This window comes from Mya arenaria, chromosome 1 (genome assembly GCF_026914265.1).
Source record: "Mya arenaria isolate MELC-2E11 chromosome 1, ASM2691426v1".
NCBI lineage: Eukaryota > Metazoa > Mollusca > Bivalvia > Myida > Myidae > Mya > Mya arenaria.
In genome coordinates this window covers 40,398,851-40,414,238 of record NC_069122.1, presented here as the reverse complement: position 1 = coordinate 40,414,238, position 15,388 = coordinate 40,398,851, and the positions used below count along the sequence as shown (strand labels likewise).

General features: G+C 32.2%; 1 protein-coding gene across 1 annotated transcript; it reads right to left on the bottom strand.

Annotated features, from left to right (window-relative positions):
* Nucleotides 1-333: 333 nt before the first annotated feature.
* LOC128240858 (phospholipase ABHD3-like) lies at nucleotides 334-14,258 on the bottom strand. Its single transcript, XM_052957812.1, has 9 exons — nucleotides 14,064-14,258; nucleotides 13,493-13,656; nucleotides 11,361-11,482; nucleotides 10,296-10,399; nucleotides 9,674-9,786; nucleotides 8,775-8,951; nucleotides 7,425-7,476; nucleotides 4,987-5,152; nucleotides 334-4,140 (listed from the first exon to the last, which is right to left on the bottom strand). The coding sequence occupies exons 1-9, from the start codon at nucleotides 14,172-14,174 to the stop codon at nucleotides 3,956-3,958; spliced, it is 1,194 nt and encodes a 397-aa protein (XP_052813772.1). The 5' UTR covers nucleotides 14,175-14,258; the 3' UTR covers nucleotides 334-3,955.
* Nucleotides 14,259-15,388: the final 1,130 nt, after the last annotated feature.

Genomic DNA, 15,388 nt, shown 5'->3' with positions numbered 1-15,388 from the left:
TGTATTTATGTTTGTGTTTATAACGATGAGCTATGTATGCTTAAGTTGAATAAACATTTTGTTCTGTTCTGTTCTGTTCTGTACTGTATTCGTCTTAAAAACAAATCTCAAATAGGGCCTCATGGATTGGCTGCATTTTCAATTCCCTAATTTTCACAGTTGAGGCCCTTAAGAGTTTTTTTAATGCTCTTTTTTGTCAATCGTAAGATTTAACCAATACTTTTATTAAGAAATAGGTTTTTTTACCAAAGAAATTTTATCGTGTAACAGTGAAAACTATGTAAACAATGATTTCATTTGATACAGAAGAAAAAACAATCGCAGTCCAGGTGGTCCTTAAACCTGCAATCTCACACCGTCATATTAAACATTTTGACAACAGTGCAGTTTTTATTGTTTAAACCTGCAATCTCACACCGTCATATTAAACATTTTGACAACAGTGCAGTTTTTTATTGTTTAAACCTGCAATCTCACACCGTCATATTAAACATTTTGACAACAGTGCAGTTTTTTATTGTTTAAACCTGCAATCTCACACCGTCATATTAAACATTTTGACAACAGTGCAGTTTTTATTGTTTAAACCTGCAATCTCACACCGTCATATTAAACATTTTGACAACAGTGCAGTTTTTTATTGTTTAAACCTGCAATCTCACACCGTCATATTAAACATTTTGACAACAGTGCAGTTTTTTATTGTTTTTATTGGAACAATCTAATTTTTGCAAACATGCATTTGAACCAGTGATATAAGACTGCTGGCAAAAATCAAATCGCAAGTTTTCATATTTATGTACAAAACATATTTCTTTTATACATTTTTCTTAAAGAGTAAATAATACTTTAAAAAAAATCATTAATTTTCGAACGTAAATAGGATAAACTGCGATCTGATCATTTGTCAGCAGTCTTATATCAATAGTTTTGAAATACATGTTTTTACTAAAAAGGCTCATTCAAAGACAAAAATAAAATGTTGTCAAAATGGTAAATTTGTGAGAGTGCCATTTAAAAGGTAAATATTGTAAGTATTCTTCACAAGTAGAAAATGACTTCAATACACGTTGTGCTATAAGTTGATTAAATAGAATATGAAAAAATAACAAAGTAAGCAAAACCTATATATCAATATTTAAACATAAAAACATGCACTAGACAAGTTTAAACATTTGGCAAGATATGTTTGACAATGAACATGTATGTCCTATATTTGTTAACAAATTCATGGTAAAAGAAAATGATACTTTTTTACTCTTTTGTTGCTATAGTAACCATGACTACTTATATATTGTTCATGAATACCTTATAATCTGTTTACATTAAAAATAATGAGTGCTGTAGTATAAACTTTACCAGACTGGTATTTTAGTTATTTCCATAACCATGGCAACCACATTTTTCCTAGATTATTCACTCTCAACATACTAAATATCATGAACCTATGATAATACATTTTCACTAAGTGAGGTATTTTCTTTTTTGTTGCCATGGCAACCACTTTTTCCCTAGAGTATTCATCTAAACACACTAAGTTTTATAAACCTAGGTATTTTCTTTTTTGTTACCATGGCAACCACATTGCTCCAAGATTCACTCTCAACCTACTAAGATTCAAAAACCTATACTTGTTTATGGACTGACGTTTTTTCGTTTCTGTTGTAATGGCAATCACATTTTTCCAAATTTATTCACTCTCAACATACTTAATTTAATAAACCTAGCTATTTTCTTTTCTGCAACCAAGGCAACCACATTTGTCAAAGATTCATTCTCAGCATTCTATGATTCAAAAACCTATACTATTTTACAAAGTGAGGTATTTTCTTTTCTGTTGTCATGGCAACCACATTTTTCTAAGATTTTTCACTCTCAACAACCTTGGTTTCATGAACCTATACGTTTTTCCTTAGTGAGGTATTTTTCTTTTCTGTTGCCATGGCAACCACAATTTATGTTTGATAAAAAAAATCATGTGCATAATCTCCTTATTATCCTCAAATTTCAAGAACATAGCTTTAAAACTTTTGGAGTTATTTCCAAATTCAGTTAGATCATTTTTCAAAACTTTTGATGGTGCAATAACAACACTTTCATAGTGTTTGACATAATTTTCTTAAGTGACAGGCATAAGCTTCTTATTGCCATCAGTCAAGAAACCAAGTTTCATCAACATAGTATAAATACTCTTTAAGTGATGGTCGGTTCCAGTTAAAAACAGAAGTATTTTTACTATTTGGGGACACAAACCTAAAGTCTCCTCAAGTGCAACTAGTGGGAGATTTATACTTATGTCAATCTAACACAACATTAAAGCTAAATAAATACATAATAACAAACACAACATCATATCATAATATTGCACATTTTCAGACTGAGGCTTTAAGTACTTAGAGTGATATTCATAAAAAAACTTTTTTTAAACATTTTCTTGCATAAGTCACTTTCCAAATTTAAGTATCTCTTTAGTCATATGAAACAAAAAATAAAGATTTTCCAAAATATCTTTCTTTGGTGTAATTGAAAAGAAATACTATAATATCCTAATATTCAAAGGAATATACATTTCTTTTTATTTGACTATGATAATCAACTTACAGTCAGTATAAGGAAACGACATTAGATGCTTTAAGAATACAGCTCCTCGCCATTCTTGTTGGGGCTGGTATTCATAAAAGATCTTAAGTTATTTCCTACCTTAAATCAATTTCCTTAAATTTAATTGAGTTTCCTAAATTTACAAATAAATTTCCTAAAAAAAATAAAATAAAAAAAATGTTTTAAACATCATATGATTAGTTTGATACTGGTGTTTAATCAAAAGTTAGTTTAGTTAATTAGGACATCACTTAATATATCAATTTACCATAACAAATGTTTCAAAGAATAGTTCTACTTTATTTAAACAATTAATTGTCATGAACTTCTTACCCTGAAAACTATTTTCATTGACTGTTATGTCAGTATATTCCATTTTGTCAGAATAACTAGAATTCAAAAATTATATGAAGTATTTATGAGATTTGATGTTTTAACACTGGAAAACTGATATTAAGTTGGCCCCCTACTTTTTCAATTACCGGTATATATATTGAAACATACATTTATGTAACCTGACATTTTGGCTCATTTCAAAGAAAATAGAAGTGCATAAAGCAGCTGAACAAAAAATAAATAACAAGAGCGCTTTGGAGGGATTTCAGATGCTTGTCTGTTTTGTATGTTTTAGTCGAATAAGGCGAATATCTCGACAATTGTTAGAGCCAGGGTTATGTGCCTTTCTACATATGTCCACATTGTCTCATGCAACATGTGTACCAAGTTTAATATGATTACAAAAAACAGGTCAATGTGTAGCATTACCCATGACACTGCCTAGGATATTTGCCGTCTCAAACATCAAGGCTTTGACTTTGACTTTTTACATCAACAAGCTACAAATGAGGGGGATTTGAAACAATAATTTGAATAAATAACATTGAAGCATACCCTTTTCACTTAATTTCTTTAAGAAACTGTAATGTTTATTATATACTGGAGTATATGGGTTATACCTGTTTTTAAGTCATTTTAAGGTAAATGTAAGATTATGCGAAGCAATATATTTTCTTTTCATTTTCAAATAAAAGAAAGTTACTGATATCACAGTGAAGCAAAATATTATCCCTACATGTATAATGCTAGTCACGGACTGCATAAGAAATAACAGTTACATACAGCATTGGATGCTAGCCGTTAAAATAAGTAAGAAAAAAAAAGCAATACGATAGAAATCTTCATCAGCCAACTGTACTTGTGTGAGACAGTTCGCTAATGGGTAGCGTGTTTGCTACACCATTTGAAAACAAATGCTAAACTTTATCAAAATCATAAAGCTAAACTGTTTGATCCCATTGGCGTTAAAAATATCAACTTTTCCTGGCAAGAAAAAAACATGGCATGGAAAATTTGTCTATTCATTTTTATGGATATATTCTCCGGCATGTTTAAAAACGCCATCCATGTACTGTGAGAACATTCTGTACATGTACGTTGGTTGCCGTGGTAACAGTCCATCCAGGAATCCAATATGGCCGCCGTGTGATGTCACCAGGATGGCAATATTGTCATTATCTTCGGCCTCATTTACTGGAATGGCTAAAAGATACAGTTCATACAGGTTAGAAAAATAACACAATTTAGAATACCTGAAATGTACATATAGAGGTCTTTGCATAATCAAAGGTAGTATTTGATCCAAGGTAAAAATTCTATTTAAATATTTCAGAAAGTAATTTAATCCAAACTACTTAAGTCCAAGAAAACAAGTTAAAAAGCTATATAGTGCTTCTTGTGTAATGCAAGCTGCCCTTCAGTTTCTTAAAAATGAAAAAAAATTGTCATATTTTGATGATGTGTTCATGCTGTAAGAACGCAGGAAGGCATGAGAGTAAATTCAATGAAAGGCACTAGAGCCTCTTGGAAAATTTGCTTAGGCATGCTCTCTTGCGTTTATACAGCATGGCATAAGCACACACAAAAATGTAATCAATCTTTACGATTAAATGATAAATAATGATCATTCATGACTCTAATAAAATACTAATTAAAAAACATTGCAGTTGAGTTTTTTATTGTAAAAGGAATGTTATCATCTACCTAAAGTATGTTTGTATAAAAGAATAGTCAATCATTGTTAAGTCGTATACCATTGGTTTAATGTCTTTAGGCTTTTCTGATCAGAGCACAATATTGAAATACACTATCATGATGTTCTAACATGATAAACGAATCTTTATTTAGAGTGTGGTATATGATAACAAAAAAACTTTAGCCCAATGAGCTATAATCCGATCTCTAGCTGGTTATAAATGTGAACATAAAGTTTATTTTATTAATATCTCTTTACAAAAAAAAATATAAGTGAGTGTAAATATTCAAACAATTATGTAATATAGTCTTGTGGTTGTAGAAATTGTTAGGGCTCGAATGTTAATATTTTACCATAATGGGGGGAGAATGGATCATCGGCAGCATTTAGACAAAGCACAGGGACCTCTAGGGCGTGGACTTTGTCATGTATGCACGCGTCACGGTAGTAATCCTCCCAAGTCTGGTACCCAAACATCGGGGCAGTAAAACGGTCATCAAACTCGCGAATAGTCGTGCTCTGTAAAAACATATTTCAAGTAATCAAAAGCATTTTAGAAGCATTCTTTTAACTCTCTTTCAACAATCATAAGATGTTTGTTGTAATTTTGTTACATTCTGGTTAAATCCTTACTCCAAAGTTAAAGCTGCACTCTCACTGATTGACCATTTTGACTTTTTTGATAAAAAAAACAATCTAGGAATGAGCCAATTTTTTTCTTTAATGTTTATGGAAACCAGTTATGTAAACCTACTGACAAAAAATTGGATTGCAATTTTGCATATTTTCGGTAAATAATTTACGTTTTATGGCTGTAAGCATTACTAAAGCTTTGAGAAAAATGAAAACATAAAACATCTATTTTCAAACGTAATAAGATTTAAGAAATAAGCAAACTTTATTTTATTTCATTTTTACACATATATATTAAATTTTCTACAACATATAGAGTCCGAAAATTTCCACGATCCTTTTTCAAGCAGGGTCAACAATTTATCACTAATAATAAAGTGGACAGACACTTCGATATAATTAACAACTTCAAGATAGAGGTCACTTTGATTAAAACAGTTCAACAGTCAATTAAAACATTCACTTATACATTATCCGAAATTCCATTAATGATTTTCCTAAGTCAATGCCCTCTTGTTCAAATCGTTCACTAAGTGCTGCATGTCAAGGGCATGAATGACCCGCTTGAATTTTTTTAAAGCTGCACTCTCACAGATTGACCATTATGACAACTTTTTATTTGTCTTAGAATGAGCCAACTGCTTTGCAAAAGTTTGGAAACCAGTGATATAAGACTGCTGACAAAAGATCAGATCTCAGTTTTTCATATTTACATTGGAAAACTTATGTTTTATGGCTAAAACTGTACTAACAATTTAAGAAAAATAACTTTTTTGGCAGTTTTCCAAAATTAAAAACTGTTCTATAATGAGTTATTTAATATAATTTAATTGAAGACAATAAGGCCAAAATCAGCTGATTCTGAGACAAAAAAATACAAAAAATGTAAAAACTGTCAATCCGTAAGAGTCAGTTTTAATAAGACATTAAAAAAAAAGAGCTCAAGACAGCTTAAGAGCTTATTTTCCATGCTTGGCAGTTTAGGGTTTTTCAATGTATCACTGTGCAAGATAAAAACAAGTATGTTTAGAAATGCCTGCGATATAAGAGGAATTAAGGGCTTTTTCTCTAGGTGGAATGAAAGCAGACCTCAACAACACACACCCGTCAAGAATCACACTCCCACCCTGACCCTTCTTAACATTGCACATTTTAGAGTCTGTTATATGCTTCATGCACCAAATTGCATTTTTGCAGTATAAAAGGAAACTGTACCATCAATAGCTATGAATGTTTTCAAAAAAATTATCAAAGTTTTTCAACGCATACACATACAATGTATTATAATTTATAACATGGAAAGATAAACCTTCGGCCTTGAATTTAAGCATAATCAAACGCTAATCATTAAGTAAATATTAATTTCCTATCTCATATCTGTTATCTTATATAAGTTATTTAGAAACAAATGTCACCTATTTTTTGTTTACATCGATTTCAACGAATGGTTACCCATGTGAGAACCCCTTTAAGTCACATGATTCCTCACCCTGGATATATTTTCAGCATGAAATCTCACTTAGACACTCTGCCCAATTTTGGTGATGATTGGACAAAGGATTATGAAATTATGAAGACTGATTTAAGGTTATATCTGTTTATGAAGGGTGATAACTCTCGAGTGACTCAAGCAAAATGGCTGGTTATTGAAATGTCTAAGATGTTATGCCCATACACATTCTGACTGACCCATGATTTCTATGATCAAAGGGCAGTGCCTCTGGAGTGACTAGAGCGTTATGACTGATTATTGAACTTGATCAAGATATGATGCCCATACACTTCAGACCAAATTTGGTGATAATTGGACAATGGATTCTAAAACAAGTGATTGGACAAGACTGATTTTAGGTTATTAATTATTTAAGGATTAAACTCAAGTGACTCAAGCGATATGTCTACTTATCAAACTTGTATAAGATATTATGCCCACACACATTCTGACTAATTACAGTAAATTATATATGTGATTCAAGGGCAATAACTCTTGAGAAACACAACCTATATGACTGGTTATTGTTCTTGACCAAGATATTATGCTGATACACATTATGACTAAATTTGGTGATAATTTGATTAAATAAGATTCAAACTTATATTACCCTATATTTTTTGGCAGGGTAATTGGAAGCGAAAAGTTCTTTCAAACTTGTATTACCTTTAATACATGATGTACATCATCTATGTGGGATTCAAACAGATGCATATTCCTGCAAATAGAGAGAAAATATATACAATTTAATTTACCACTTCTTATTTCCCCCAAAAGGGATGCATATAGAAATCATATCATATCATGTCCATCCATCTGTCATCTGTAACCTATATAAATTTATTCTAATTTTGATCAAATTTCATATCAATGTCAGGGCTTTTTTCTGTAATGCCCACGGGTCCAACTATTGGACCCATTCCCATTTAGCAAAATATAAGATATTTTTCCCAATCTTCAGAAAAATTCCCACTCAAAATTGAAAAGAAAAATGTTGTGTTTTTTTTTGTTTAAAGCTGCACTCTCACAGATTTACCATTTTTACAACTTTATTTTTTTGTCTTGGAATGAGCAAATTTTTGCATAAATATCTGCAAACCAGTGATAAAAAATCAGATCGCAGATTTTCATATTTCCGTTCCAAAATCAATGTTTTATGGCTAAAACCGTTACGAACGGTTAAAGAAACATGCATTTTCGCATAAATTGGCTCGTTCCAAGACAAAAAATAAAAAAAGTTGTCAAAATGGTAAATCTGTGAGAGTGCAGCTTTAATGAATGACCTTTTACCTGTACTGGTTCATTCAACATCATAATAAATTAGGATGATGTAAAGTTTTGGGAGTAAATGAATTAAGAAATCATTGACTTACATCACATTCAGAGATCAGTATGAAATATTATCTGTCATGATTTATTGCAATTGATATGGGAAGGTGTGGGGCATGGGGTTCATGCTTCATCCCCTGAGGTCAGGGTCACCCAAAGAGGTCAATGGCCATCACTCCGACATCGCCAAATCAGGGGCTTTATAACATTCCTGAGACAGCTCTTGTTTCACAGTCAAACAAGTAATGACCCTGACATAAGAATTTTTATAAGTGATGTACACATTCACAAGCACCCTATAAGTTTTAAGGCTTTTCAGTCTTTTGAAAAGTATTTTAAGCCAAAGCCTCTCTTGATGATGCAAGTACTTCAACATTTCTTTTTCTTTAAAAAAAAGATGGGGGGTCATGGGTTGTCTGGTTAGCACAGTGGTTAGCGCACTCACTTTTCACCAAGGCGACCCGGGTTCGATTCCCGACCTGGGTACATGTGAGTTTGGTTCATAGTCACCAAGCCAAACAAGTGGGTTTTCTCCGTGGACTGACACTCAGGTTTCCCCCAAAACACAAGACCACGCTCTCGCGCAACATCCTGCTCATGAGAGTGACTTAGAATAAGCTATCATAGCTTTCTTCACAATCGTTGTAAATATATAATGCTTAAATTAAAAAAAGATGAGCCACTCACTTTTTAAAGTTTTCCACAAGGCCTTTCGCCAGCATTCTGTTGAGTATGTGTTTGTTGATACCTGGCTTCTCCAGCGTTTCCACAGATTCAAACACGTTCCACGCCATGGAAACGCACATCCCTGCTAACATTCCACAGTCCTTGCCTGTCTTCGCCAAGTAACTGAACAGGATCATTCTGGAAGACATTTTTTTAGGAATTCATATCAATTTGATTTTTTGTCCTGTCCAATTGTTTAATAGGTAATACAAGATACACATGTAATTCATTTTAACCTGTACACTTAAATGGAACAGGAGAAATGTTGAACTAAATAAAAAAACATAACATTCTCCGTTTGATCTTTGGTGCACCTGGCTGCTCTCCTAGGGAAACACTTGTTTCCATGAGAGGTGCAGCTGAGTATTAAGCAAAATTTTATTGCAGAAATGTTGACGTCAACATTATTATATTTAATATTTACGGACAGATCTTAGGTACCAGGATATACAAATCCAAAAAATGTATCATTATCTACAGTAGCCATTTATGAACCGAGATTTTACTGATAAGCCTAGCCTACAAGACAAATTATCAAAACACAAATAACAAAGAAAAGGCCTCATAATTTACAGTACAGTTGTCATTGATGTTCTTAGATAAACATCAGGAAAAACTTAATGACAATTAGATGAATAATCAAGTGTTCGGGAATTTGGATTGAACAAAGAAGACATAGCTTCTCGAGTCCTCCTTTTCTTTACAAGATTTTAACTGTATATTAGTTGTGCAGGCTTTTTTATGAACCTACCCTCAGAAGGAGTTTTTATGATTTAATTGTTTGCAAGATCAGTCCTTGAACTTTACGAATGACCCTGTTTTATAAACATTTATGTACTGCTAGCTTATACAGTACCTACCCTCCAAGGGAGACTCCCGTGCCCATGAGTGGAGCGTCCGGGTATTTTGACTTCACATAGTGGACCACACGCCCCAGATCCTCTGTGTTAGCAGCGCAGTAGGTGCGCGGCGTCTGATACAAAAATGTAAAAAAAATAATTATTTTTTTTCAATTTAAATTTTCAACTAAAAAACATACTATTTCAGCTGTTTTATGAACAACTCTGTTTTGCTTTGATGCATATACATATATATAAGGTATCAAAATATTCCAATTCAGCTAGGATACAGAAATGGGAGCTTACAAGGAATAATCATTCTCATACACCAGAGTGATGGTGCTATGCGTATTACAGTTAGATTTATCATTATCAAACCTCTGATGAATGAAAATGGAAATAATTGAAATTTGTAATATATTTTAAAACAAATGGTTTCATTAATAACAATATTACCTATTAGCTAGTTAGAATTTGGAAATCTACACTTTAAATTTAATCGGCACTTTTCAATCTATTTAGTTAATTCTACATTGTATTAAAAACTTTATGGAAAATTATTCGAATAAAAATCAATTTGCCTCTTACTCTATCTTCATTATAAAGTTATAAGGAATTCTGAAATACAAAATATAAGACTCACCAACAGTTTTGATCCATTTCCCCTGTTATTGAACACAACCACTCGGTATCCCAGCTTTTTAGCTTCATTTACAAGGTTTAGGATGTAGCTTTCAAAGCTTGTCCCTGGAGGAGAGGATATTACATGACTGGTCATTTACTACACCTTTTTTTCTTCATTTCTAGAATTGGTAACAATGAGCCATGGTGACTGCAATTGTGATACTCAATAATACAATATGCAATATGAAATACTCAATACGCAATACTCAATATGCAATACTCAATATGAAATACTCAATACGCAATACTCAATACGCAATACTCAATATGAAATACTCAATATGCAATACTCAATAATACAATATGCAATATGCAATACTCAATACGCAATACTCAATATGCAATACTCAATACGCAATACTCAATATGCAATACTCAATATGAAATACTCAATATGCAATACTCAATATGCAATACTCAATAATACAATATGCAATATGCAATACTCAATAAGCATCAATCAATACTCAAAACACAATAATTCAATGCACAATACTCAATATGCAATACTGAATAGGCAATACTCAATATGCAGCAATAAATACTCAATATGCAATATTCAACGCCCAATATGCAATACTCAATAGGCAATACTCAATACGTACTACTCAATATGCAGCAATCAATACTCAATAATCAATACTCAATATGCAATACTCAATCCTCAATACTAAATACTAAAATTAAAGTGACACTCTTATTCCATATCAATACATACACATGTATAACACACATAAATTTTGAGTGATAAACCTTTAACTACTACTTTAATACTTAATAATAATAAACCATATGTTGAATAACAGAATGTTCTCCAAATAAAACCTCTACAAGCCAATAGAATGAAACCTGGTTTGGCAACATTACTTCAGTATATGGATTCAAAACTATCATTCATTTTATATGGTAGCAAAGATCAGTTCTATTGGAAAAAGGTCATGCAGGTTTGTTGTAAAAAGTATCAAACAAGTGATAAGTAATAAGTTGATTCTGATAACATCAATTAACTGATACCCCGGTTTACCTGTAAGTCCTGGAAGCATAACAACTGTAGGTCTTGTGTCATTGTCTGGGTATTGAGGGCTGTCATTATTGTTCATCCAGTCTAGTCGTACCTGACCTCCATCAGGCATCGACAACAGTTCACTGAAAAATGACAGAGCAGCTCAGTACATGTATACAGTATTCAACTACCATATCTTCTAACCCCATTAACAATTTATAATTCAGATTATATTAAAAAAACAACGTTCATTTAAAATGGCAGATATGATTTTACATCAGTTAACAGTAATCAGTCTTCATGGAATTAATAGTCATAAACGTTGCCTTATTCAGCAAGCTGTCTGAAAGTTAAACTTGCTGTTGGGCTTAGGCAATAATTTGTAATGGTTCAAAAACTTAAGAGGCGTGGATAAAATTGTTTATTTTTAAGACTGAGTAAGAACCCAACAATAAACTGTTCTTTTTTCTGAATGTAGACCAACAATTAGCCCTGTTTCTAACATGTGTAACACACATCACTTTTACACAGTTTCATATTATTCTGTTAGATAATACTAGAATGGTTGTTAAGTTAATTGGTAGCAGGAGAAGTCATACATATACGAACTCTTACCACTACGAAGTGTTACCAGATTTGAAGAAGTCATCCCATTGCATGGTATATAACATCCTGTATACAGGTAAAGCATGAACAACCAGGATGCTATCAGCGAGTAAACAGTAAAGTTCTTATTGCATAATTACCAGTATACCGGTAATTACGTGAATATATTGTTCTTAAACAGCCTTATTCATGCAATAAAGTAAAAAAATACAGGAACTGAATATTATGATTATTAACAAATATCAATATACTGAATCTTGTCTTAAAGGTAATCGCTAATGTTGTTGTAAAAATCCAATTTTTTGCATTATTTGTAAGTCTGGCAAATCATTAAGACTGGAGTGTTAAAACTAAGATACCAAAATCTGGAACCCTTCAGCAAATGTTGATATTTGCTTAAATTTGTATCGTTTTGCAGACCACAATTCTCACATTAGCATTAACAACAATAATATTCACTCAATTACAGCTTTCTTTTTTCAAGATTTGTTGATTGACATTATCATGTGATGTTATAAATGTATTGTTAAGAGGTAAAAATATCTACCACTTTTGTGAAAGTTCCAATGTCCGTGTGGTTAAGGCATCGATTTTCTACTTTATTCTTGACTTTACCTGCACAGATTTTCATCCTGCTAAAACCAAAATACTCTTTGTACTATAACTATTTTATTTTCTGCAATTTTGATATCATAATTTAAAAATAATGATAATGTGTCACAGAGTTATAAAACAGTTCATTATTTTAAATATCAAAATTGATTATTTATATTTTTCTCAAATTGATTGAATGAGGATTTCTCTACAAGTCCACATGAGGAAATCATAGTTACTAATTACTATATTTTGTTATGGTCTAGTACTAATTCATAGTCTTTGAAAAAAAAAATTAGTTACAGACATCTGCTAGTCTTGTTCTTAATTACTGGACATACTGTATCTTCCATAATGAATTGAATGAAACTTGGTAAGCAGTTGTCATTACTTAGATCAAAGCATATAACATGAAGGTGTGAATTAGATTCTTATGAGTTCTGGTCTGAAGGTAAAGACAATAGTAGGTTACATTAGGGGCTGGTATGAATGAAGTTTGATAAGTGTTTTTGTATGGTTGGTTTATAATTATATGGGCGTGGCCTAACGAGAAATTGTATTGTAAGTTTTAGCCAGTTCTTGTTAGGGAGTGGATAGAGAAGGTTAAGAGACCTCTCACAACTTAGCGAGTGTATTATATATGAATAAAATATGGAGAATGTATTTGGAGTTACGTGTTAATAAGCCATAGTTTGGGGACGAGAACCCCGCCCGGTGACAATAAAATAAAAAAATATTGAGATGCATTTCCGAGAAAACTAATTTGGGTGAAAAAATATGAGCGAGTACCTTTAAAAATATATATCTAAGGTCCACAATGTGAGGCATATAAGGGATGACTTCTCTGACTTTGGTTCAAGTTCCTAATGGTTCAAGTTCGTAGTGGTTAGACTTTTTTGTAATCAGTGAATTAAACACAAACGTTCAGATTCCATGACTTTCAGCAAACTTACCATTCATACATAATGTCTGGCGAAGTTTCTATAAAAGATCGAATGATTGTCATAGCTCTGCTCTCGAAGCACCAAAAGGTCGGCCAGAACTTCTCAAACACAATTGGAACATGGTTCGCAAGAAACTGACGTAACTTCTTGTCTTTGCAGGCTAGCAGCGGCTTCTGTTTTTTTAACAAATAGTTAAATGAAATGTAGTTTAACTTTAATTTACAAAACTAAATATCATGGTATAATAAGAGCTTAGTTACATCTTCATCAGATAAGAATGCTTTTAATCAAGAGAATATTAAAAATAATTTTCTGAACAAGTGTATTAATGTCACTTTTAACGGGTTTAACGTCAAATTTGTCCCTCATAAATTTAACTAAACATTTCTTTACATGGCATCAATCCATGACCTATATAACGCTGAAATTGTGATATTGAGAGCCAAGCAATATGTCTAAGGACAAGAAAATGTCTAGGACAACACCCGTAATTATTCATCCGAATTATGTTGTTAACCGAAAAGCTGCAAATACGCATCAAGTATTCCGATTTATGGCACAATAAAAGAAATACTTTTACCTTTGCAACACAGTTAAAGTAATATAAAATGTATCCAATTAAAAATAAACACAAAATAGACGCGGATGGATATTCTTTACAAAGATTAACAAAATTATGAAGTGTCTCCATTTTTGACAGCTAGCTCAGTAGCATGAACATGAACAACCGGATGATCGTTATCAATTATGACCTTGAATCGGATGTTCGGTAGATTCCGTGAAGTAACAATAAGATGATGATGATACATGGATGGATCAATCGGAACTCCTCGGCTAGTATCAAGATATCTCGAAGCTTGCCGGAGATGGCCGAGTTGTTACGATTGATGGATGGATGGATAAAATAAAAAAAAATAAAAAATATTAAATAATAATAATAACAAGAGCACCGCGGAGTGGGTGCCAACGCTCGTCTGATGAAATTCCAAGTCGAAAAGGGGGGATAACTCAATATTAATTAAAGGCAAAATTATATGACCTGCTATAAACATGCATAGTGTTAATAGGAACACGTGTAGCAAGTTTAATGTGAAAATGTTGAACGGTTTTTGAGTTATGAGGTAAGGTTAAAGTTTTTGGACGACGACGACGACGCAGACGCAGACGCAGACGCAGACGACGCCGACGACGCCAAGGCTATCACAATAACTCGACTTTTTTTCTTCGAAAAACAGACGAGCTAATAATAAATGAATGAATGAATAAATAAGTAAATAAATACATATTAAGTAAATAGATAAATACATAAATAAGTAAATAAATAAAAAAATTAAAAATAAATAAAAATAAATATAGTCAGATAGACAAGACAGACAGACCTGCATATCTAATTTGTGCGATGTCTACTGTGTATGAAGGCCATTGAATAAACATAACATAAACAAAAATTAGGTAGGCCATAATTCTTAACCTTGTTGTGTGATGGTCCTATAAACAACAGGGTTAAGTATCAAGTGAAATGAATGAAGGGTATCGGAGTTATAAGTGAAAATTCCCTTAACTTTAACCGTACACTGACTCCGCTGGTTATGCCGACACCATCATCAAAGGGCGCGTAGAAATGCCTCATTATTCTTTGAATAGTTTAATATTCTAAAAAGAAATGGATTTTTTACGAAATTTCAAATGGCAAATCTCATATAACACGTGTATTATTTTAGATAATACCATAACCCATACGCTTTTTTGTTGACTTTCACAAAAAATTTAGCCAGAATGACAGAAATTTTCACATCACCTGAAAGAGGGCATGATTATGAACTGTCCTACAACAAAATTAAAACTCAAGCAGCAAAATTGCAAATCGTCATTTCATGGTTACTTTTTCTCCTACTTGAATTTTGA

What these genes read in the sequence shown, in the direction of transcription:
- LOC128240858 (XM_052957812.1), bottom strand. Translation starts at nt 14,174, where the DNA reads ATGGAGACACTTCATAATTTTGTTAATCTTTGTAAAGAATATCCATCC. An exon ending in ACGGGAGTCTCCCTTGGAGG is followed by an intron (nt 8,952 to 9,673) that starts GTAGGTACTGTA and finishes AATGTCTTCCAG; the next exon opens with AATGATCCTGTTCAGTTACT. An exon ending in TCCATTCTCCCCCCATTATG is followed by an intron (nt 4,141 to 4,986) that starts GTAAAATATTAA and finishes TGTATCTTTTAG; the next exon opens with CCATTCCAGTAAATGAGGCC.